This window comes from Heterodontus francisci, chromosome 18, assembly GCF_036365525.1.
Source record: "Heterodontus francisci isolate sHetFra1 chromosome 18, sHetFra1.hap1, whole genome shotgun sequence".
Classification (NCBI taxonomy): domain Eukaryota; kingdom Metazoa; phylum Chordata; class Chondrichthyes; order Heterodontiformes; family Heterodontidae; genus Heterodontus; species Heterodontus francisci.
Genome location: NC_090388.1, coordinates 48,318,478 through 48,345,460, shown reverse-complemented (window position 1 = coordinate 48,345,460; position 26,983 = coordinate 48,318,478). Strand labels below are relative to the sequence as shown.

Below are 26,983 nucleotides of genomic sequence, written 5' to 3'. Positions count from 1 at the left end.
AAAGACATATAGTCAATATAGCTACATCTACAGATTACAACAATCCTAACAGTGGAAAAAAAGTGACAAAATAATTAAAATGGTAACACTGGAGTCCAAAAAGACAGTTTCCTTTTCCTACAGATACAAGTACCACCGCGTTCAAAGAAAGGGATGGTATATCCAAATGGGTTGAATTCAATATTTGGTAATATAAAATCAAAATACTGAAGATTCTAGAAATAAAACAGAACATGCTGAGTATTTCCAGCATTTTCTATTTTTATTTCAGGACTGAGTAACTTGAATTATCTGCTCCAATTCAAATTTGGAAGTCAGTTTGAGCCCACATAATAATTACAGTAACAGGACACTATAGAACAGTTTAAATAAGGTAGAATAATATTGACACTGGCAACTGCATCAAGCCCCTTAACCAGGCTAATTTCAATTAATAATTAAACAGTATTGTGTAGGCCAGTTGAGAGAAAAGATATTGATCTGTTTAAACTCGCATCCTGATTAGGAATTGCAAAAATTAGTGACATACACAGAATTTTTTTTTACTATTACTATATCTACTTTACAGAAAATGATTCCTGGAATATGAATTAGCCAAAATCTAGACATAAAATATTATCCTTTTTAAGTCGACTTCAGGGATTAATGCGGTTATTGCAGCAAGTATGGAAACCAATCTCAAGGCATAATTCAGTATCAGTTTTACTTTGATAGGGCTGCATTTTACAGCCCCTCCGATGTCAGGGGCTGTGGCAGGGGGGTGCCAGAAAATGTCTGCGGGAGAGGCCCGCCACTAGCTTCGACGCCAGGAAGTGCCCAGCCTGATATTTCCAGTGGCGGCCCCCCCCACACTGCCGCTCGGCGACAGGAGGCCAATATAAATATGTAAATTTATTAAAATAAATTAATTAAATACTTACCCGCTCCCGCCGACCGGCCCGCTACGATATTGTAGCCGGTGCCCGGCACCTTTCGATCCAATGCAGGACACTGGTGGGGAGGGGGGAGCAGGTAAGTATTTCATTGCAGGAGGGGGAGAGCGAGGTCAAACTAATATGATTGGTGCAGGGGATGGTGGGAAGGGTTAAAGATAAAAGTTTGTGAACTTTGTTGGGAGGAAGATCAGGTACACAAGGTAAGTACTTTTGGGGGGATAGGGCATGGAATGAAGTGTATAGTTATTGTGGGGGGTTGGAGAGAGGGGGTAGAAACATTTATTTAATTTAAAAAGTTTAATTTACAATGCCTTTGTCTTTAAATTGTAAACGAGTGGAAGGGCTTGAGGCCCTTTAAAAATGGCATTGGCGCCTGCGCAATGGTGCCTGACACCGTTGCCAGGGACGGACCGCCCGGCCTTTTCCATGTCATTGAGGGGGGAACGGTCCACCCCGGCCATGACAATGAGCCATTGCATTTAATATTGCGGCTGTTGCGCCGAGTACTGCCTGCATGTGCGGGTCGCCAATTTTAACGGCATAAAATTCAGCCCATAATTTCTGGCCAGCTGAATAGATTTTGGCAGAAAATTACTGTGTTGTCCTGTCCTCTGTGTGCTGCCAGGCCCCACATTCACCCCTCGGGCCTGTTCCACCATTCAGTAAGGTGATGGCTGAACTTCTACACCAACTCCACATTCCCCTCCTATCCCCATATCCTTGATTCACTTAGTGCCCAAGAATCTATTGAACTCAGTCTTGAATATACACAATGACGGAACATCCACAGCCCTCAGGGGTAGAGAATTCCAAAGCATAGGAAGCATTCTGAGCATTGGAGTTACAGGCCACAGCCTGCATACTTTCACTGTGCTTGACATAATAGAGTCAATTTCCGTGGGTTCAACACCTGAAAAATGAGTGGGATGCAGGGCATAAATGGGAGCTAATGCTTGTCTCCGTTTTGCAGCTAAATTGCACTGCAGCTTTGCTATATGGCTTTTCAGGTGGTTGCGCCTCACTGTACCTGGAGAGGCTGCAGCAATACAAAGTACATGTCAATGAGTTTCAGAAAACAGTACACTCAGATGCTCGAACATTGGATTCAGTTAAAGACAAACTGTTCTCACAAAAAACAGCTGCCACTGATTCCAGAGATGCTGTTTAGATGCTAACTATTTTAAAGGGGCAGTCTGTTCTTGGCTCTTGTAAAAAAAGAGTTTTATTTTTGGCATTTGTGTAACAAATGTTTTATTAGCTTCGGAAATTATTGCAGAATGCTGTAACACTTATTCACTCTCTGATTAGGGTTGCCAATCCTCCAGGGTTGTCCTGGAGTCCTCAGGGATTAAAGATTAATCTCCAATGGACTTCTGTGAGCAACTCAGGACAAAACTCTGAGGGGAATTTAAAATAATTGTCTTTTGCTTTTCATTTTGTTTGAATACCTTTGTTTACTTATTCTAAAAATATAGCAGATGGGAAAAAGGCTGTTTATCTGACAGTCACGAATCATCCAATTGGGTAATGAAGAGTCTGTTTACTCTCCAATAAATATGGTTAGTTGGTGTCCATGAGAATGAACATGTTGGGCGACCAATGGTGGGGGCAGGAGGTTACATGATGAAGCCTCCAAGAGTACAAACCAATGTTGTCAATCTTATGGAGGCTGTGTTTGTTAAATTGGTACCCACCCCCCTCTTTGTCAAGATGGATTATTTGAAGGTCGAGATGGAGCAGAAGCCACAGCTTCTGACAGCTGATGAAGATATTTCCTGGATCCTCTCCAGAGCCCTCATCTGGTTCACCAGCAAAGGGCAGGAATCCTCTTCCACTTATTGATGCAATATTTCCATCCTCAAGACAAAGAGAGTCCTCCCATGGTAAGGTAGTTTAGTGGTTATGATACCAGATTAGCAAACCAGAGATTTTGGGGGCAATTTTATCCTGGTGATGGGGGTCTCGACATCCGGAGAAACCGATGCCGGGATCCCCGTGTTGCCTCATATACGAAAGGCCCTCTGAATTTAGTACCAATCAGGCACTTAACTGAACAGCAGTGGCCTTCCAAGAGATCAAGGAACCTGACGCCAGAAGTCCACCTTGCAGAGCTGCCAGCCAATCAGAAGCGGTGGCAGCTGCTGCAAAAGCGCCTGCCTTAGGCCCAGGAGCGTCGCTGGACCCAGACCTCAGGTAGGTCAGGGTGGGAGGGGTCTCGCAGAGGAGGGTGGGTCGGCAGCAAGGGCAGGGGGCTGGCCCTCAGTGGGCCACCCCTTTCCAATGCTGGGTCCCTCATTCAGGCACTAAGTGCCTTTTAACAAAGGATGTCCTCCCTGGAGCTGGGAAGCAGCCCGCATGGTTTTCCATGCCATGCTTCCCGTGCGGCGATAGAGCCACCCACTGCACGACTAATTGTAGCTGCAGCAGGAAGAGGCCCTTAATTATGGTGTTAATTGCCCAGTTAAGAACCTGAATTGGCAGCGGGGTGGGAAGGCCGTTCACAGGCTTTCCCACCCCGGACTAAATTTTGGCGGAGGCTGGATAGTAGTGGAAACACCCACCTTGCCACTCTTCCACCCGATTTTATACTCTCCCACCTCTAAAGCCCCCATGGGGGAGAACATAAAATTCCACCCTGTAAGTTCAAAATCTTACCAAGGAGAGTTAGGGAATCAAATTTTTAAAAATCGGACAATTTGTAGTCCAACACCGGAAAATTGACCATGAAAGCTACTGGCTTGTTGTAAAAACCCAATTGATTCAGTAGTGTCCTTTCTGTGTTTAGCTGTTCATGACTGTAGTTCTACAATATATGGTTTCCCTCAGGGCACTTAGGAATGAGCAATAAATATTACATTGTCCAACACAACCGACTGAGTCGGCCACCACCATCTGTTCAGGAAGCACAGGAATATGAAAGAAATACGCAGGTCGAGAAGCAGTTCCACAAAGGACCAACCTCCACCCCACTAAGCCGATGGCCAGCCCCTTTGTGATGATCAGAATTCAGAATACAGCACCCCCAGCCATGAGTAGAAATCATGCACATCCCCCACACCACCTAACTAAGCATAGATCATGACACCTTAATCACCCCCTCACTTGGCAGAGATTCTGTTCTCATCCCCAACCAAACTCATCAATCACACCAACCCTTCACCCACTCAGGAGCAAATAGCCAGCAACTAAAATGCCCCACTAAGCTTAAGTATAACCCTTAACACTTCACTGAGCAGAAAACAGGCCACCCTACGGTTAGTTATCAGAACGCAAATGTCTCCCTACTGAAAAATCCAATGCTACCAGCTGAGCAGAAATGCAGTTACTAACTCACTCTCCTCACTTAGCATTTGAAATTCTACCCCCTCCCAACAATGAGGTGAAACTGTACTTAGCCCTCCCCTACACACTGGGGACAAACTGTCTTTACCCCTTCCCTCCCACCAGAGGACAAACTGTACTTACATTCCCTGAACTGAGGGCAAACTGTACTTACACTCCCTGAACTGAGGGCAAAATGTACTTACACTCCCTGAACTGAGGGAAAACTGTACTTACACTCCCTGAACTTAGGGCAAACTGTACTTATACTCCTTGAACTGAGGGCAAACTGTATTTATACTCCCTGAACTGAGGGCAAACTGTACTTATACTCCCTGAACTGAGGGCAAACTGTACTTATACTCCTTGAACTCAGGGCAAACTGTACTTACACTCCCTGAACTTAGGGCAAACTGTACTTATACTCCTTGAACTGAGGGCAAAACGTATTTATACTCCCTGAACTGAGGGCAAACTGTATTTATACTCCCTGAACTGAGGGCAAACTGTACTTAAACTCCCTGAACTGAGGGCAAAACGTATTTATACTCCCTGAACTGAGGGCAAACTGTACTTACACTCCCTGAACTGAGGGCAAACTGTATTTACACTCCCTGAACTGAGGGCAAACTGTATTTACACTCCCTGAACTGAGCGCAAACTGTATTTACACTCCCTGAACTGAGCGCAAACTGTACTTACCCTCCCTGAACTGAGGGCAAATTGTATTTATACTCCCTGAACTGAGGGCAAATTGTATTTATACTCCCTGAACTGAGGGCAAACTGTATTTATTCTCCCTGAACTGAGGGCAAACTGTACTTACACTCCCTGAACTGAGGGCAAACTGTATTTACGCTCCCTGAACTGAGGGCAAACTGTATTTATTCTCCCTGAACTGAGGGCAATCTGTACTTACACTCCCTGAACTGAGGGCAAACTGTATTTATGCTCCCTGAACTGAGGGCAAACTGTTCTTACACTCCCTGAACTGAGGGCAAACTGTATTTACACTCCCTGAACTGAGGGCAAACTGTATTTACACTCCCTGAACTGAGGGCAAACTGTATTTATACTCCCTGAACTGAGGGAAAACTGTACTTACACTCCCTGAACTGAGGACAAACTGTATTTATAGTCCCTGAACTGAGGGCAAACTGTATTTATACTCCCTGAACTGAGGGCAAACTGTACTTACACTCCCTGAACTGAGGGCAAACTGGACTTACACTCCCTGAACTGAGGGCAAACTGGACTTACACTCCCTGAACTGAGGGCAAACTGGACTTACACTCCCTGAACTGAGGGCAAACTGTATTTATACTCCCTGAACTGAGCGCAAACTGTATTTATACTCCCTGAACTGAGGGCAAACTGTATTTATACTCCCTGAACTGAGCGCAAATTGTATTTATACTCCCTGAACTGAGCGCAAACTGTATTTACACTCCCTGAACGGAGTGCAAACTGTATTTATACTCCCTGAACTGAGTGCAAACTGTATTTACACTCCCTGAACTGAGCGCAAACTGTATTTACACTCCCTGAACTGAGGGCAAACTGTATTTACACTCCCTGAACTGAGTGCAAACTGTATTTACACTCCCTGAACTGAGGGCAAACTGTATTTACACTCCCTGAACTGAGCGCAAACTGTATTTATACTCCCTGAACTGAGGGCAAACTGCACTTACACTCCCTGAACTGAGTGCAAACTGTATTTACACTCCCTGAACTGAGGGCAAACTGTACTTACACTCCCTGAACTGAAAGCAACTGTACTTACACTCCCTGAACTGAGGGCAAACTGTATTTACACACCCTGAACTGAGGGCAAACTGTACTTACACTCCCTGAACTGAGGGCAAACTGCACTTACACTCCCTGAACTGAGGGCAATATGCACTTACACTCCCTGAACTGAGGGCAAACTGTATTTATACTCCCTGAACTGAGGGCAAACTGGATTTACACTCCCTGAACTGAGGGCAATATGCACTTACACTCCCTGAACTGAGGGCAAACTGCATTTATACTCCCTGAACTGAGGGCAAACTGTATTTACACTCCCTGAACTGAGGGCAAACTGTACTTACACTCCCTGAACTGAGGGCAAACTGTATTTACACTCCCTGAACTGAGGGCAAACTGTATTTATACTCCCTGAACTGAGGGCAAACTGTACTTATACTCCCTAAACTGAGGGCAAACTGTTCTTACACTCCCTGAACTGAGGGCAAACTGTATTTACACTCCCTGAACTGAGGGCAAACTGTATTTACACTCCCTGAACTGAGGGCAAACTGTATTTATACTCCCTGAACTGAGGGCAATCTGCACTTGCACTCCCTGAACTGAGGGCAAACTGTATTTATACTCCCTGAACTGAGGGCAAACTGTATTTACACTCCCTGACCTGAGGGCAAACTGTATTTATACTCCCTGAACTGAGGGCAAACTGTCTTTATACTCCCTGAACTGAGGGCAAACTGTATTTATACTCCCTGAACTGAGGGCAAACTGTATTCATACTCCCTGAACTGAGGGCAAACTGTATTTACACTCCCTGAACTGAGGGCAAACTGCACTTACACTCCCTGAACTGAGGGCAAACTGCACTTACACTCCCTGAACTGAGGGCAAACTGTATTTATACTCCCTGAACTGAGCGCAAATTGTATTTATACTCCCTGAACTGAGCGCCAACTGTATTTACACTCCCTGAACTGAGTGCAAACTGTATTTACACTCCCTGAACTGAGGGCAAACTGTATTTACACTCCCTGAACTGAGTGCAAACTGTATTTACACTCCCTGAACTGAGTGCAAACTGTATTTACACTCCCTGAACTGAGCGCAAACTGTATTTACACTCCCTGAACTGAGTGCAAACTGTATTTACACTCCCTGAACTGAGCGCAAACTGTATTTACACTCCCTGAACTGAGGGCAAACTGTATTTACACTCCCTGAACTGAGTGCAAACTGTATTTACACTCCCTGAACTGAGGGCAAACTGTATTTACACTCCCTGAACTGAGCGCAAACTGTATTTACACTCCCTGAACTGAGCGCTAACTGTATTTATACTCCCTGAACTGAGGGCAAAGTGCACTTACACTCCCTGAACTGAGTGCAAACTGTATTTACACTCCCTGAACTGAGGGCAAACTGTACTTACACTCCCTGAACTGAAAGCAAACTGTACTTACACTCCCTGAACTGAGGGCAAACTGTATTTACACACCCTGAACTGAGGGCAAACTGTACTTACACTCCCTGAACTGAGGGCAAACTGCACTTACACTCCCTGAACTGAGGGCAATATGCACTTACACTCCCTGAACTGAGGGCAAACTGTATTTATACTCCCTGAACTGAGGGCAAACTGGATTTACACTCCCTGAACTGAGGGCAAACTGTATTTACACTCCCTGAACTGAGGGCAAACTGCATTTATACTCCCTGAACTGAGGGCAAACTGTATTTACACTCCCTGAACTGAGGGCAAACTGTATTTACACTCCCTGAACTGAGGGCAAACTGTACTTACACTCCCTGAACTGAGGGCAAACTGTATTTATACTCCCTGAACTGAGGGCAAACTGTATTTATACTCCCTGAACTGAGGGCAAACTGTACTTATACTCCCTAAACTGAGGGCAAACTGTTCTTACACTCCCTGAACTGAGGGCAAACTGTATTTACACTCCCTGAACTGAGGGCAAACTGTATTTACACTCCCTGAACTGAGGGCAAACTGTATTTATACTCCCTGAACTGAGGGCAATCTGCACTTGCACTCCCTGAACTGAGGGCAAACTGTATTTATACTCCCTGAACTGAGGGCAAACTGTATTTACACTCCCTGACCTGAGGGCAAACTGTATTTATACTCCCTGAACTGAGGGCAAACTGTATTTATACTCCCTGAACTGAGGGCAAACTGTATTTATACTCCCTGAACTGAGGGCAAACTGTATTTATACTCCCTGAACTGAGGGGAAACTGTATTTATACTCCCTGAACTGAGGGCAAACTGTATTTATACTCCCTGAACTGAGGGCAAACTGTATTCATACTCCCTGAACTGAGGGCAAACTGTATTTACACTCCCTGAACTGAGGGCAAACTGCACTTACACTCCCTGAACTGAGGGCAAACTGCACTTACACTCCCTGAACTGAGGGCAAACTGTATTTATACTCCCTGAACTGAGGGCAAACTGTATTTATACTCCCTGAACTGAGGGCAAACTGTATTTATACTCCCTGAACTGAGGGCAAACTGTATTCATACTCCCTGAACTGAGGGCAAACTGTATTTACACTCCCTGAACTGAGGGCAAACTGCACTTACACTCCCTGAACTGAGGGCAAACTGCACTTACACTCCCTGAACTGAGGGCAAACTGTACTTATACTCCTTGAACTCAGGGCAAACTGTACTTACACTCCCTGAACTTAGGGCAAACTGTACTTATACTCCTTGAACTGAGGGCAAAACGTATTTATACTCCCTGAACTGAGGGCAAACTGTATTTATACTCCCTGAACTGAGGGCAAACTGTACTTAAACTCCCTGAACTGAGGGCAAAACGTATTTATACTCCCTGAACTGAGGGCAAACTGTACTTACACTCCCTGAACTGAGGGCAAACTGTATTTACACTCCCTGAACTGAGGGCAAACTGTATTTACACTCCCTGAACTGAGCGCAAACTGTATTTACACTCCCTGAACTGAGCGCAAACTGTACTTACCCTCCCTGAACTGAGGGCAAATTGTATTTATACTCCCTGAACTGAGGGCAAATTGTATTTATACTCCCTGAACTGAGGGCAAACTGTATTTATTCTCCCTGAACTGAGGGCAAACTGTACTTACACTCCCTGAACTGAGGGCAAACTGTATTTACGCTCCCTGAACTGAGGGCAAACTGTATTTATTCTCCCTGAACTGAGGGCAATCTGTACTTACACTCCCTGAACTGAGGGCAAACTGTATTTATGCTCCCTGAACTGAGGGCAAACTGTTCTTACACTCCCTGAACTGAGGGCAAACTGTATTTACACTCCCTGAACTGAGGGCAAACTGTATTTACACTCCCTGAACTGAGGGCAAACTGTATTTATACTCCCTGAACTGAGGGAAAACTGTACTTACACTCCCTGAACTGAGGACAAACTGCATTTATAGTCCCTGAACTGAGGGCAAACTGTATTTATACTCCCTGAACTGAGGGCAAACTGTACTTACACTCCCTGAACTGAGGGCAAACTGGACTTACACTCCCTGAACTGAGGGCAAACTGGACTTACACTCCCTGAACTGAGGGCAAACTGGACTTACACTCCCTGAACTGAGGGCAAACTGTATTTATACTCCCTGAACTGAGCGCAAACTGTATTTATACTCCCTGAACTGAGGGCAAACTGTATTTATACTCCCTGAACTGAGCGCAAATTGTATTTATACTCCCTGAACTGAGCGCAAACTGTATTTACACTCCCTGAACTGAGTGCAAACTGTATTTATACTCCCTGAACTGAGTGCAAACTGTATTTACACTCCCTGAACTGAGCGCAACTGTATTTACACTCCCTGAACTGAGGGCAAACTGTATTTACACTCCCTGAACTGAGTGCAAACTGTATTTACACTCCCTGAACTGAGGGCAAACTGTATTTACACTCCCTGAACTGAGCGCAAACTGTATTTATACTCCCTGAACTGAGGGCAAACTGCACTTACACTCCCTGAACTGAGTGCAAACTGTATTTACACTCCCTGAACTGAGGGCAAACTGTACTTACACTCCCTGAACTGAAAGCAACTGTACTTACACTCCCTGAACTGAGGGCAAACTGTATTTACACACCCTGAACTGAGGGCAAACTGTACTTACACTCCCTGAACTGAGGGCAAACTGCACTTACACTCCCTGAACTGAGGGCAATATGCACTTACACTCCCTGAACTGAGGGCAAACTGTATTTATACTCCCTGAACTGAGGGCAAACTGGATTTACACTCCCTGAACTGAGGGCAATATGCACTTACACTCCCTGAACTGAGGGCAAACTGCATTTATACTCCCTGAACTGAGGGCAAACTGTATTTACACTCCCTGAACTGAGGGCAAACTGTATTTACACTCCCTGAACTGAGGGCAAACTGTACTTACACTCCCTGAACTGAGGGCAAACTGTATTTATACTCCCTGAACTGAGGGCAAACTGTATTTATACTCCCTGAACTGAGGGCAAACTGTACTTATACTCCCTAAACTGAGGGCAAACTGTTCTTACACTCCCTGAACTGAGGGCAAACTGTATTTACACTCCCTGAACTGAGGGCAAACTGTATTTACACTCCCTGAACTGAGGGCAAACTGTATTTATACTCCCTGAACTGAGGGCAATCTGCACTTGCACTCCCTGAACTGAGGGCAAACTGTATTTATACTCCCTGAACTGAGGGCAAACTGTATTTACACTCCCTGACCTGAGGGCAAACTGTATTTATACTCCCTGAACTGAGGGCAAACTGTCTTTATACTCCCTGAACTGAGGGCAAACTGTATTTATACTCCCTGAACTGAGGGCAAACTGTATTTATACTCCCTGAACTGAGGGGAAACTGTATTTATACTCCCTGAACTGAGGGCAAACTGTATTTATACTCCCTGAACTGAGGGCAAACTGTATTCATACTCCCTGAACTGAGGGCAAACTGTATTTACACTCCCTGAACTGAGGGCAAACTGCACTTACACTCCCTGAACTGAGGGCAAACTGCACTTACACTCCCTGAACTGAGGGCAAACTGTATTTATACTCCCTGAACTGAGCGCAAATTGTATTTATACTCCCTGAACTGAGCGCAAACTGTATTTACACTCCCTGAACTGAGTGCAAACTGTATTTACACTCCCTGAACTGAGGGCAAACTGTATTTACACTCCCTGAACTGAGTGCAAACTGTATTTACACTCCCTGAACTGAGTGCAAACTGTATTTACACTCCCTGAACTGAGCGCAAACTGTATTTACACTCCCTGAACTGAGTGCAAACTGTATTTACACTCCCTGAACTGAGCGCAAACTGTATTTACACTCCCTGAACTGAGGGCAAACTGTATTTACACTCCCTGAACTGAGTGCAAACTGTATTTACACTCCCTGAACTGAGGGCAAACTGTATTTACACTCCCTGAACTGAGCGCAAACTGTATTTACACTCCCTGAACTGAGCGCAAACTGTATTTATACTCCCTGAACTGAGGGCAAAGTGCACTTACACTCCCTGAACTGAGTGCAAACTGTATTTACACTCCCTGAACTGAGGGCAAACTGTACTTACACTCCCTGAACTGAAAGCAAACTGTACTTACACTCCCTGAACTGAGGGCAAACTGTATTTACACACCCTGAACTGAGGGCAAACTGTACTTACACTCCCTGAACTGAGGGCAATATGCACTTACACTCCCTGAACTGAGGGCAAACTGTATTTATACTCCCTGAACTGAGGGCAAACTGGATTTACACTCCCTGAACTGAGGGCAAACTGTATTTACACTCCCTGAACTGAGGGCAAACTGCATTTATACTCCCTGAACTGAGGGCAAACTGTATTTACACTCCCTGAACTGAGGGCAAACTGTATTTACACTCCCTGAACTGAGGGCAAACTGTACTTACACTCCCTGAACTGAGGGCAAACTGTATTTATACTCCCTGAACTGAGGGCAAACTGTATTTATACTCCCTGAACTGAGGGCAAACTGTACTTATACTCCCTAAACTGAGGGCAAACTGTTCTTACACTCCCTGAACTGAGGGCAAACTGTATTTACACTCCCTGAACTGAGGGCAAACTGTATTTACACTCCCTGAACTGAGGGCAAACTGTATTTATACTCCCTGAACTGAGGGCAATCTGCACTTGCACTCCCTGAACTGAGGGCAAACTGTATTTATACTCCCTGAACTGAGGGCAAACTGTATTTACACTCCCTGACCTGAGGGCAAACTGTATTTATACTCCCTGAACTGAGGGCAAACTGTATTTATACTCCCTGAACTGAGGGCAAACTGTATTTATACTCCCTGAACTGAGGGCAAACTGTATTTATACTCCCTGAACTGAGGGGAAACTGTATTTATACTCCCTGAACTGAGGGCAAACTGTATTTATACTCCCTGAACTGAGGGCAAACTGTATTCATACTCCCTGAACTGAGGGCAAACTGTATTTACACTCCCTGAACTGAGGGCAAACTGCACTTACACTCCCTGAACTGAGGGCAAACTGCACTTACACTCCCTGAACTGAGGGCAAACTGTATTTATACTCCCTGAACTGAGGGCAAACTGTATTTATACTCCCTGAACTGAGGGCAAACTGTATTTATACTCCCTGAACTGAGGGCAAACTGTATTTACACTCCCTGAACTGAGGGCAAACTGTATTTATACTCCCTGAACTGAGGGCAAACTGTATTTACGCTCCCTGAACTGAGGGCAACCTGCACTTACACTCCCTGAACTGAGGGCAAACTGTATTTATACTCCCTGAACTGAGGGCAAACTGTATTTACACTCCCTGAACTGAGGGCAAACTGTATTTATACTCCCTGAACTCAGGGCAAACTGCACTTACACTCCCTGAACTGAGCGCAAACTGTATTTATACTCCCTGAACTGAGGGCAAACTGTATTTATACTCCCTGAGCTGAGGGCAAACTGTATTTATACTCCCTGAACTGAGGGCAAACTGTATTTACACTCCCTGAACTGAGGGCAAACTGTATTTACACTCCCTGAACTGAGGGCAAACTGTATTTATACTCCCTGAACTGAGGGCAAACTGTATTTACACTCCCTGAACTGAGGGCAAACTGTATTTATACTCCCTGAACTGAGGGCAAACTGCACTTACACTCCCTGAACTGAGGGCAAACTGTACTTACACTCCTTGAACTGAGGGCAAACTGTATTTACACTCCCTGAACTGAGGGCAAACTGCATTTATACTCCCTGAACTGAGGGCAAACTGTATTTACACTCCCTGAACTGAGGGCAAACTGTATTTATACTCCCTGAACTGAGGGAAAACTGTATTTATACTCCCTGAGCTGAGGGAAAACTGTATTTACACTCCCTGAACTGAGCGCAAACTGTACTGACACTCCCTGAACTGAGGGCAAACTGTATTTATACTCCCTGAACTGAGGGAAAACTGTATTTATACTCCCTGAGCTGAGGGAAAACTGTATTTACACTCCCTGAACTGAGGGCAAACTGTACTTACACTCCCTGAACTGAGGGCAAACTGTAATTATACTCCCTGAACTGAGGGCAAACTGTACTTACACTCCCTGAACTGAGGGCAAGCTGTATTTACACTCCCTGAACTGAGGGCAAACTGTATTTATACTCCCAGAACTGAGGGCAAACTGTATTTACACTCCCTGAACTGAGGGCAAACTGTATTTATACTCCCTGAACTGAGGGCAAACTGTACTTACACTCCCTGAACTGAGGGCAAACTGTATTTACACTCCCTGAACTGAGGGCAAACTGCATTTATACTCCCTGAGCTGAGGGCAAACTGTATTTACACTCCCTGAACTGAGGGCAAACTGTACTTACACTCCCTGAACTGAGGGCAAACTGTACTTACACTCCCTGAACTGAGGGCAAACTGTACTTACACTCCGTGAACTGAGGGCAAACTGTACTTACACTCCCTGAACTGAGGGCAAACTGTATTTATACTCCCTGAACTGAGGGCAAACTGTATTTATACTCCCTGAACTGAGGGCAAACTGTATTTACACTCCGTGAACTGAGGGCAAACTGTACTTGCACTCCCTGAAATGAGGGCAAACTGTATTTACGCTCCCTGAACTGAGGGCAAACTGTATTTACACTCCCTGAACTGAGGGCAAACTGTACTTACACTCCGTGAACTGAGGGCAAACTGTACTTACACTCCCTGAAATGAGGGCAAACTGTATTTACGCTCCCTGAACTGAGGGCAAACTGCACTTACACTCCCTGAACTGAGGGCAAACTGTATTTACACTCCCTGAACTGAGGGCAAACTGTACTTGCACTCCCTGAAATGAGGGCAAACTGTATTTACGCTCCCTGAAATGAGGGCAAACTGTATTTACGCTCCTTGAACTGAGGGCAAACTGTATTTATACTCCCTGAACTGAGGGCAAACTGTACTTCTACTCCCTGAACTGAGGGCAAACTGTACTTATCCTCCTTGTACTGAGGGCAAACTGTACTTACCTCCTGCCCCTCCCTCCACCACTAAGGACAAACTATGTCTCCTCTTTCCCACAGAAAATTCCTTCCAGCAGGTACTTAAAACAATTGTGCCTCTCAAAAGTACAATAGTAGCTTCCACCCTGAGCCATAAACCTGTCTTTTGTAGGGCTTACTGCTCAATAGGAAAAAAATGTTCTCCACCCCACAGAGGTGGAGTTGAGACCCAGTCTAGTGTAGCCCTCCCTCTCCCCTTCTTCCTCACACTGTGAGGAAAATTAGCCCTCGCCCAGTACCATCCAACCCTTCACCATTCCTAACCATAATGCCCTTTTTACTCCACCTACTGTCTCTCTCGTCTTCCATCTTTAATCCTGTCCACCTTTTCTCTTCTTCATCTCCCCTCCCCCAATATGAAGAAATTAGCCTTAGCCCAGGGTCGCCCTCCCCTTCATTGTCCTCTGTTGCTCCACCTCTACCTCCTGCTATTCCCCATTCAGCTTGCACCATCTCCCTCTCCATTTCTCCTTGTCTCTACCTCTCTTCCCTCCCCTCTCTCATCACTCCTGTCCTCTATCCCTCCCCTCTCCATTCCCATCTCAATAATGCTTATTGCTGACAAGTGTATTTTTCCATGAGACATCTATTTGTAGCAGCACTAATCTGTTCAACTTGCTCAGTGCAATAAAGAGCACAAGAGCATTTATATTAGAATAATAATAGTGTAATTGCTAGAAGGGTTTCTTCGACGAATGTCAACAAGATCATTGATGTATCTCATGTCTCCTTATGATGTGTACAACAGGAGCTTCATTGACCCATGGACAAATTATTAAGTTCTTAATTAAACCAAGTACAAAAAAAAATCAACACATTACTGAAATGTAATTAATCCCTCTGGTGGATTGTATCCTATAGTGGAGGATTGCCTTATCCAATGCTGCCAATTTTACTATGAAGTATGTATTGAATTTATAGGCTTCTGGTCCATAGTCAGCAAAACTAAAGACTGAGTCAGTAAATCACTTATCAGTGTGTGATTCTGATCATTATTAACTATTCTGTCTGTTTCTTTCAGTCAACGTTATTGCATGTGCAACCCAGACGTGGTTCAGCAATTCCACAATCCGGACACCATCTTCATCTTAGCCTTTGCTATCATTTTGCTTAACACAGACATGTACAGCCCCAACATCAAGCCCGATCGAAAAATGATGCTGGAAGACTTCATCCGTAACCTACGAGGTTAGTGTAGCTATCTAACATTAACCAAGATAATAATGGGAGTATTACACTGACACTAAAGGAATTGTTTTACAGTGTTCTACTTCATTCTGTGCATTGGAGTGTAAAAATGAAACCTCATTAAGTAGAAAAAGATAATTATCAGAAACATGTTGTATCTGTGAATAAGTTACATTTTTAGAGAACATGTGAACAGACAAGAAAATATTATTTGCCGATGATGCAGGGAGTTAATAAAACACCCTTTCTCTTCTAGTATTAGGCTTTAAATATTTACACAACCCCAGTTCTGATGATGAGCCACTCCACAAAAGCAGACTGCTCCTTATTTGACACTGAGGGGAATATATGTTCTATGCCCTTGTGCTGGTTGCACAGATGTGGCAGGGATCAGGAAGCAAACTGGGGGGCAGAGACCTTGCTCTATCTGGGTCTGTTTCAGGCGGAGCAGCACTGGGGGAGTAGGGATCTGCTCCAGGGTGCATGCCTAATGCAGCCTCTGATTTTATGGATTTTGCCCATACTTGGTATGTACATGTGTGCCAGGGCCCACAGAATCAGATTGCAGATGCGCAAGCAGAGACAAGTTACTTTCTTGTTCTGTTAAAGCTGTGCTGCTTGACTTTTCCCTTCAGTGTTTGCAAGAGATTTTCCTCACTAAACCTGCCCAAGAGCAGGTCATGTTGCAGCAGTAATTGAAGGAAAATATGTAGAATGTCTGAATAGTCCTTAAATCCCTCAGCTATGGTATTTATAAAGATGTCTTGGAAGAATTCTATGGAAGCAGTTATATGGTCAAAGTGTCACATGAGAGCCAGCAGCCTGCTACCAGAGCAGGAAGAACATAGCTGATAGCCTATAAATCAAGTCACTTTACACCTACTTGTTCTCTGCCACACTCTCTCTCTCAAAGTCTCTCACTTTCCAAAACTTCCGTTAAGTACTTTATGAGAACTCTACAGTTTCCCTTCCATCGTCCTACTGCCAAAGTTGAAAACATTCACATAGATGAACTCAGAGCCTGATGTTTTGGAATGCGCATAATGAGGTTTTGGGGGCTCTGTGAAAGTGTATTGTTCAAAAGGTCTAATGAAGCACTGTTAGCTGCCATTCCAGAAGCCACCAAAAAAGGAGAAAAAAAGATATAACGAGCCATAAGATATTTATATGAATATTGAATTAAAAGAAGGGATCCATCACTCTAATAGGGGTATACTATAGATCACCAAATAGTGAATTGGAGGACGAAATATGCAGGCAAATCTACAAGGTGAATAGCCAAGATAGAATAATAATGGGAGATTCAACTACCCCCAAATAACCTGACAGGAGGAAATAGTAAAAGGAGAGAAGGAAATCCAATTTTTACAGTATATACAGGACTCCTTTCTCACTGAGTATGCAAGAAGTCTATCATGAAAAAAATTGCTGTGGATCTTGTAATGGGCAACAAACCAGAACAGATAAGAGAAGTAAGACTAGAAGAGCATCTTAGTGGTACAGATCATAATAAGGTTCAATGTTTGGATTAAGAGCGACATAAGTCAGACAATGAATAAGGTAATAGATTGAAAAAGAGAAAATTATGAAGAAATGAGGGTGGGGTAAAGAAAATAAACTGGAAGAAAATCATGAGAAAACAAAGAGACAGAAAAACATTGGGAAATTTTTAAAGAGTAATCAATGGAGTTCAAGAGAAATATATTCCATTAAAAACCAAAACAAGCAAGCTAATTGTAGGCTACCATGGATGAAAAAAGAACAAAAGAGAAAAATTGAATCTAAAAAATAGACTTATTGGAAGTGCTTAGATACTAAAGTAGAGAAGCACGAAAGGGAACTTAGGAGAGAAGTTAAAAAAGAAACTTCAGAAAGGAAAAGAGAAATTACACAATCAAATTAACTAGAATATAAAAAGAAATAAAAACTTCCATAGTGAAATAAATAACAAAAGGAAAATTAAATTAGGGGTAAGGCCACTAAAGGATGAGCAAGATAAACTCACAGGTAATGATAGAGAAATGGTGGAAGTATTGAATAAATACTTCGCCTCAGTTTTTACTAAAGAAGATAATGAAATAGACACTTCACTAGATGATATGCTTAAAAATAATGTTAATACAATTGGGATAGAAAGAGAGATAATAATCGACATACTAGTAAAGCTGAAAGAGGATAAAACATCAGATCTGGATGTTATGTACTGATGGACACTCAAGGAGGGAGGAGATAGCAGAGGCACAGATGGACAGCTAAAGTTGTTCTTATATCCAAAAAGGGAGATGGAACCCAACTTGTGGACTATAGACCAAGAGGCTTTACATCAGTGATCAAAAAGATACTGGAATCTATGCTAAAAGAACTAATAGAAGAGCATCTAGAGATAGAAAATATAATAAAAAGTGAGCATTGATTCCTAAGGGCTATGTCATGCTTAACTAACTGAATAAAATTCATTAAAGAAGTAGTGGAAAAAGGAGACAAGGGTAATGTAGTAGATGTCATATACTTAGATTTTCAAAAGGCCTTCACGAGGGTACCGCACAACAAGGCTCATGAGAAAGGTTAGGGCAAGTGGAATCAGAGGATAAATAGCTGAATGCATAGCAAATTGGCTGCAAAATAGAAAGCAGAGAGGAGGGCGAAAGATTAGTTATTCAGATTGTTCCACAAAGATCCCTGCTGGGACAACTGTTATTCATAATTTATATTAAGATGTAGGATTAGCAGATGATATCAAACTGGGGTGTCATAGCTCACACAGAGGGAGAATGCAACATAATATAAGAAGATATTAGAAAATTTTCAGACTGAACAGTTAAGTGACAAATGAATTTTAACATAGATAAATGTGAGATGACACTCTTTACTAGGAAAAGTAAAAAACTACACCTTAGAAAATAAAAATCTGAATGAGGTAGAAGAGCAAGAGGATCAAGGGATGCAGGTGAACAAATCATTAAAAGCAGCATCACAGGTTAGCAAAGCAATTAAAAATGCTAACAAAGCATTGGGATTTATTTGTAGGGGAATAGAACTCAAAAGCAGTGAAATTATGGTCAACTTGTATAGAACACTGCTGAGGCTGAATAGAGTACTGTGCACAGTTCTGGGGCTGGATTTTCAAAGGCTGCTGGGGGTGGGAATGGCTGCGAGTGCGATTTGAATACAGGGTCCCGCTGCCTCTGGAACATGATACTATTTTCAATGGACTGCTGTGAGGGAGGGAACAGGTTAGGCGCACACCTCCAATTAAGTGCCGGTTGACCTCAGGCTTGTCAGCAGCAGTGCACAATTTTTAAAGGCTGGGAATGTGGAAGACGCCATGTGGGGAACACGACAGGCTTGTGAAGATGTGAACAGAGTGGAGGGCCATGAGGGCTATGGGGAAGGGCTGATTAAACTAAAGCAGAGGCAGCAAATAAAGCTCAGCTGCTTCAGATGTGCCTCAGTGTAGCTATTGCTGCAGCTGGAAGAGTTGCATTTCTCAGTGGAGAGTGGCAGGAAACCGGAGAGGGAAGTGAGCCTGCTGGCATCACTGGGATAGCTGGGGTTGGCAGGGGAAGGCTGGTGAATGCACAAAGCCCAGCTGAGGGATGAAAGATGGGAACAGGCTACTCTGATGTCGATTAGAGAAGCCAGGATGAGCTTCAGCAGATACAACCTCTTTACAGCAGGTGGCCAGAGGAGCATAGCGGGGGGCTGCAAGGGAAAGAAGGCAGTATCCAAGGCATAGGGTCTACTGCCCAAGAGTCAGCTACCTGCAAATGTCAGAGCACCAATGCCATAGGAGATTGTGCCTATCCAGACAGATGGTCTCGGACCTTTGTGCTTTGATTCAAAATGACCTGAAGCCTCATGACCCCCAGGAGAGCCCCTTACCTGCATCCGTAAAGGTCACCGTCACTCTGAACTTCTATGCAACTGGCTCGTTCCAGGGATCAACTGCAGACCTAGGTGGCATCTCACAAGCAGCAGCTCATCAGGCCATCAGGCAGGTCAATGATGCCATTTTCAGGAGGGCAGGGGACTACACCCACTTTGACACTGATGGACCTGCGCAAGCACAGAGGGCATTGGGTTCAGCCTCCATTGCTGGATTCTCCCAGGTGCAGGGCATCATCACTTGTTCCCATGTGACCATCAAGGCATCCAGTGACTGGCCAGTGAGATCAATCAACAGGAAGGGCTTCCACTCCCTCAACGTCCAACTGGTCTACAAACACAAGAAGAGCTTCCTGTATGTGTACACTCACTTTCCTGGTAGCTGCCACGACTCCTTCATCCTCCATCAGTCCGGGCTGCCTCGGCACTTCACTCCATCCTCCAAAGTGCATGGCTGGATCCAAGGGGACAGGGAAATCCCTTGAAGAGATAGCTAGTGACCTCTCTACAGGAGCCCAGACAGAGGCACTGAGGTGAAACAACCCATTCCACCTGCTCAGCAGGTCAACCATTCAGCAGGCCATCGGATTTCTGAAGAAGCGATTTTAGTGCCTGGATTGGTTGGGTGTCACCCTCTGATACCCTCCTGCAAAGGCCTTAGTCATTGTTGTGATTTCTGCATTCTCCATAACATGGCCCTCCAGAGAGGTGTGGACCTTGAAGACAGTGAGGCCCTGGAAGGTGACAGCTCATTAGGGGAGGAGCAGGAGGTGAGAGAGGAGGAGGAAGAGGGGTGAGCACTGAACAGAGAGGTGCCGCTGCTGCACAACGAAGTGGCCTCCTCCTGCCACCCTCCAGGAAGAGGACCTCCCTGCTCTCCCTCACAGCCTCCAGCATTATATCAGATGGGCATTGAAGCAACAGCCTCCAGCTCCCCTGTGACCTCTCACTTCCCTCTCGTGCTGTGGAAGGCAGATCTCTCCCACAGGACAACCAGCAGCCTCAGTGATGGCTGCTGGGGAAGTCTACATGAGCCCCACACCTGATCTGACCCACTGCCATTTTCAATCCCAGTAGCGCTCAGAGAACAGGAAACCTGTCTCCATATGAATGGGTAGATGTGAAGAGAATGTTTGCACTTGTGGGAGAATCCAAAAATAGTGGGTATAAATACGAGATTGTTACTAATAAATCCAATTGGGAAGTAAAGAGAAATTTCTTTACTCAGAGAGTGGTTAGAATGTTACAGGAGGAGTTGAGGAAAATAGCTTAAATGTTTTCAAAAGGAAACTAGATGAGTACAGGTAAGAAAAGATATGCTGAAAGGTTGAGATGTTGTAGATGGAATGGGAGGAGACTCGTGGAGTAAAAACACCAGCACAGACAAGTTAGGCCTGTTTCCATGCTGGATATTCTATGCAATTGTATGTAATTCTATGTAAGAGATTGATGCTTCTGAATCATTGTTCTTTTCAAGAGTGAACCCCTGAGATCTAGGTCTCTAGGTTCTTCAGTCAACATAGGAACAGTCGGCCAGTTAGCCCTACCTCCCCCATTCCATCATTCAGTGAGATCATAGCTGATATGTCACCTAACTCCACACACCCACCTTTGCCTCATATCTTTTAATATGTTTGATTAACAAAAATCTCAGTTTTAAAGTGAACAATTGATCCAGCATCAATTGCCATTTGTGAAAGAGAGTTCCAAACCTCTGCCGCCCTTTGTAGAAGTGTTTCCTAATTTCACTCCTGAAACATCTGGCTGTAAGTTTTAGATTATGCCCCTAGTCCTAGAATCCCCACCCAGCGGAAACAGTTTCTTTCTATCTACCCTGTTTCTTTTAATATTTTGAAAAGTTCTATCAAATCACCCCTGAACCTTCTAAATTCTAGGGAATACAACCCTAGTTTATCTCTCCTCATAATTAAACCCTTGGATTCCATGTATCATTCTGTTAAATTCAAACTGCACTCCCTCTAAGGCAATATGTCCTTTCTAAGCTACCCAGCTGTGGTCTGACCAGGGCTTTGTATAGCTGCAGCATAACTTCAAACCCCTTTTATTCTAGTCCTTTAGATATAAAGGCCGGCATTCCATTAGCCTTTTTGATTATTCTGTGTACCTAAGGGCAGTCATTTTTCTCCTCTCTCTGGACGAATATTCTCCCTCTCTTCTTGTTTGTTCATTACTATGGCTGGCTCCTCTTCCAAGGCAACTCCTATTATGTGAAAGAGCTTGTTTGGCTGTGCAAACAGTGGCATTTTCCCTTGAAGAAATAGTGGGTGATTGTAAAAGCATTGCAATACTTTAAGAAAGCTGAAGAAGCTCAAATCTCACATGATGAGCCTTGTCCAACCTTTACCAACATTCTCTTGCCAGTTTGCCTTCAACTTCACCCTCTCCTCCAGGCTTACCTTTTCATCTATCTACTATATCTAACACCTCCTCTTGTGGTCCTGGGGTTTTCAGTGATGGCGATCCTCCCCCAGTTACCCTTCTTTGGCATTAGTTTATACACCATTATTCTTCCCTTGGAACAAGAGAAGGCAACGTTACAGGCCTGAGAATGTCATGGAGCATTCCTAATTATGAGGGCATGATTGCCATGATGATCAAAACTGAAGGTAGCTCTTTATCTGAAGTGATCTTGAGCACTAGTAGAAGCCCTTGTTGTAGGCAAAGTGAGTTGAGAGTCATCTTGAATAAAGTCTTGGGAAAAGTATAAATTAGGAAGTTAGAGATACATGTAACAAAGGTAATACTCTGATCATGGGAGACTTTAATCATCATATAGACTGACCAAACCAAATTTGCGGTAATAGCATGGAGGGTGAGTTGATGGAATGCATTCAAGATAATTTTCTAGATCAATATTTTGAGGAGCCACCAAGGGAACAGGTTATTTTAAATCTAGTGTTGTGCAATAAGACAGGGTTCATGACCTTGTATTAAAGGAGCCTCTGGGGATGAGTGATCATAATATGATGAATTTTATATTGAGTTTGAGAGTGATTTAGTTACGTCAGAAACGAGAGTCTTAAACCTGAACAAAGCGATCTACTTAGATTTGAAGGGCAAGTTGGCCAAGTTAGATTAGGAAACTAGATTAAAAGATATGGTAGTGGATAAGCAATAGCAACCATTTAAACAAATAGTTCATAATTCACAACAGATATACATTCCCTTAAAAAGCATACTACATCTACTGGTTCCTCTTTATCTACCCTACTAGTTACATCCTCAAAAAAACTCTAACAAATTTGTCAAACACAATTTCTCTTTCATAAAGCCGTGTTGACTTTGTCTGATCATACTAAGATTTTCTAAGTGTATTGTTAAGACTTCCTTAATAATTGATTCCAGAATTTTCCCGAAGGCTGATGTCAGGCTAAACAACCTATAGTTCCCTGTTTTCTCTCTCCCTCTTTTCTTGAATAGCAGAGTTACATTTGCTAATTTCCAATCTGCTGGAACCATTCTAGAGTCCAGGGAATTTTGGAAAATCATAACCAGTCATCATGACCAGCTATCTGGTCCTGGGGATTTGTCGGCCTTTAGTCCCTTATGTTTCTCGAATAGGTTGTAACTAGCAGGGTAGTTAAGGGGGAACCAGTAGCAGTCGTGTATTTAGACTTTCAAAACACACAAGAGATCATTACACAAAATTAGGGATTATAGGATAATATATTAGCTTGGATTGAGGATTTTATTTGATTCGCACATGAGATGTAGGCATCGCTGGCTAGGCCAGCATTTATTGCCCATCGCCAGTTGCACTTGAGAAGGTGGTGGTGAACTGCCTTCTAGAACTGCTGCAGTCCATGTAGGGTAGGTTAATGGACAGAAAACAGAGTAGGAATAAATGGGTCATTTTCAGGTTGGCAGGCTGTTACTAGTTGGGTACCGTTAGGATCAGTGCTTGGGCCTCAGATATTGATAATCTTTATCAATGTCTTAGATGAGAAGACTGAGTGTGATGTATCCAGGTTTCCTGACGACACAAAGCTAGGTCAGAAAGTAAGATCTGAGGAGGGTGCCAAGAGGCTGCAAAGAGATAGTCAGGTTAATTGAGTGGGCAAGAATATGGCAGATGGAATATAATGTGGAGAAGTGTGAAGTTCTCCACTTTGATAGAAAAAAACAGAAAAGCAGCATTTTAAATGATGTGAGTAAATGTTGGTATTCAGAGGGACCCAGGTATCCCTGTACACAAATCATAGAAAGTTAGCGTGCAGGTACAGCAAGTTATTAGGAAACAAGGCCACAAATAGTCTGCACAGGGATATAGATAGGTTAAGTGACTGGGCAAAAATTTGGTAGATGGAGTATAATGTGGGAAAATGTGAGGTTCTTTGCACTTTGGCAGGAAGAATAGAAGAGCAGAATATTTAAATGGAGAGACTGCAGAATGCTGCAGTACAGAGGGATCTGGCGTCCTTGTACATGAATCACAAAAAGTTAGCATGCAGATTCAGCAAGTAATTAGGAAGGCAATGGAATGTTGGCCTTTATTACAAGGGAATGGAGTAGAAAAGCAGTGAAGTCTTGCTACAACTGTACAAGGCATTGGTAAGACTGCACCTAGAATACTGTGCACAGTTTTGGTCTTCTTACTTAAGGAGGGATACACTTGCATTGGAAGCAGTTCAGAGAATGTTCACTAGGCTGATTCCTAGTCAAACAGTCATAGCCCATCGTGTCTGTGCCGGCCATACAGCACCGAACTATTCTAATCCAATTTTCCAGCACTTGGCCTGTAGCCTTGTATGTTATGGCATTTCAAGTGCTCATCTAAATACTTCTTAAATGTTGTGAGGGTTCCTGCCTCTACCACCTCTTCAGGCAGTGTGTTCCAGATTCCAACCACCCTCTGGGTGAAATTTTTTTTCCTCAAATCCCCTCTAAACCTCCTGTACCTTCTTAAATCTATGCCCCCTGGTTATTGACCCCTCCACTAAGGGAAAAAGTTTCTTCCTATGTAACCTATCAATACCCCTCAATTTTGTATACCTCAATCATATCTCCCCTCAGCCTTCTCTGCTCTAAGGAAAACAACCCTAGCCTTTTCAGTCTCTCTTCATAGCTGAAATGCTCCAGCCCAAGCAACATCCTGGTGAATTTCCTCTGCACCCTCTCTAGTACAATCACATCCTTCCTTTAGTGTGGTGCCCAGAACTGTACACAGTACTCCAGCGGTGGCCTAACTAGCGTTTTATACAGCTCCATCATGACCTCCCTGCTCTTTTATTCTATGCCTTGACTAATAAAAGCAAGTATCCCATATGCTTTCCTAACCACCTTAACTACCTGTACTGCTGCCTTCAGTGATCTATGGACAAGTACACCAAGATCCCTCTGACCCTCTGTATTTCCTAGGGTCCTACCATTCATTGTATATTCCCTTGCCTTGTTAGTCCTCCCAAAATGCATTACCTCACACTTCTCAGGATTAAGGATTCTTGGGATGAAGGGGTTGTCTTATGAGGAAAGATTGTTCAGGTTGGGCCTATACTCATTGGAGTTTAGAAGAATGAGAGGTGATCTTATTGAAACATATAAGATTCTGAGGGGGCTTGACAGGGTAGATGCTGAGAGGATGTTTCCCCATGTGGGAAATTTAGAACTGGAGGTGCACAGTTTCAAAATAAGGGGTCTCCCATTTAAGCTGGAGATGAGGAGGAATTTCTTCTCTCAGAGGGTCATTAATCTTTGGAATCCTCTTCCCCAGACAACAGCAGAGGCTGGGTCATTGAAAATATTCAAGGCTGACTTAGACAGCTTTTTGATCTACAAGGGAATTGAGGGTTATGGAGGGCAGGCAGGAAAGTGGAGTTAAGGCAACAATCAGATCAGCCATGATCTTATTGAATGGAGGAACAGGCTTGAGGGATGGAATACTTTATTCCTCCTCCGCTTTCGTATGATCTTATGATAAGAGTAAACAGCTGAAAAGCTGAGCTCGAAGTGCTGCTGATGTCAGCGCTGCGGCAGCCAGAAGTCTGAAAATGGCTGTCGATCTGCTTCTGGTCACTTCTGATGGGCCAGCTTGGAAGGGCACGAGCATGGGTGAGCCATGCGTGTGCCAGAACCATGCGGATTGGCAGATCACGATGTTACTCAGCGTTTAACGCTGATTTGGTGCCTGACCTGCCATTTTGGACCTGTTAACCCCCTCTCTTAAACACTCCCATCTGAACATGCATTCACCTGCACAAGAGACCACTAGCACTAGTTAAAGCACCAGCATGGGATTTTCAAATGAGATGCTTGTGACTTTCTTTTGCTGCTGCAGTTAGTGGAAGTACTGTGTACTGTGTTGGAGGAGCTCACACTAGCTGTTGGAGTCAGAATGGAGTAGTGCTGCATTTTACCATGTCTTGAGTGGATTTTGAAGCTCTCTGAATATAAAGTTTGCTCTCACTCATGGGGGCCAAAGTTGCAGTCCCTCTTGGGTTGCAGCATGTCAGGGAGATAAGACACAAGCAGCAGAGAAGGGAACCTTCATGCAGAGGGAAGAGGACGATGAGGTAGAGCAGGATGAAGGTGAAGGGAAGAGGCATCCGGGACATCATCACTCCAAATGGGCTGTCCATGAGCAGCTCATCAGACTCTGTTTGCCCTGAAAACATCCCTACATCACCACTGCTCCACAGTTCCCTAGCTTTCCATCTATCTGCTACTGAACCTCACAGTGTCCTCTTGGCCAAAATCCTGAAGTAAAATGCACCACATAAAAACCATGCCATGACAGCTTTATCCAACAAACTTTTCAATAATACAAACACTACTGAACTATTCACCGTTGTGCTTTCCCTTAGTGCCTGTCTTATAGGCACCTGTGCCTGCCCTAGTGCTCCTATGTAGTGCTATTCCAGTGGCTGCAGCAGGTCTGGTGGAAGGGTGCTAACTCTCAGTGGCTGTGACTGCAGATGGCCTTAGAGGATGCTTTTTGAGCAGTTCTGGGCCTTGAGGGCCAAGCGTCTGACTGCACCACCTTGGCATGGGCAGCAGCAGTCTGGGCTGGCTGAAATGCAACAGCAGGGGCACCGGTGGTGTGACAGTGGTGGGAGCACCATGAATGCTGCCCTCCTGAGAAGCTCGAAACTCTGTGCGAAGCTTTGTGCCAGTTGGAGCAGGACTCCATGCTCCTTGACAGTGACGACAGCCTCTGTGGCAGGCCTGCCAATGCACCAAGCATTTCTGTACACATACTCATCAGTGTTCTCCTGTACACCGCCCCATCAAAGTCCTCTGCAGCTGAATCTGGCTGAGATCTAGCCATCCAGTGAGCAGGCACATGTACCATCCT

General features: G+C 44.1%; 1 protein-coding gene across 1 annotated transcript in view; it reads left to right on the top strand.

Moving 5' to 3' along the window:
• Positions 1 to 26,983, top strand: part of LOC137379862 (IQ motif and SEC7 domain-containing protein 3-like) — a 189,806-nt gene that overhangs the window by 42,786 nt on the left and 120,037 nt on the right. Inside the window, exon 4 of the mRNA XM_068051254.1 lies at positions 15,620 to 15,786. Coding sequence (XP_067907355.1) covers positions 15,620 to 15,786 — 167 coding nt within the window. The remainder of the gene's footprint in view (positions 1 to 15,619; positions 15,787 to 26,983) is intronic.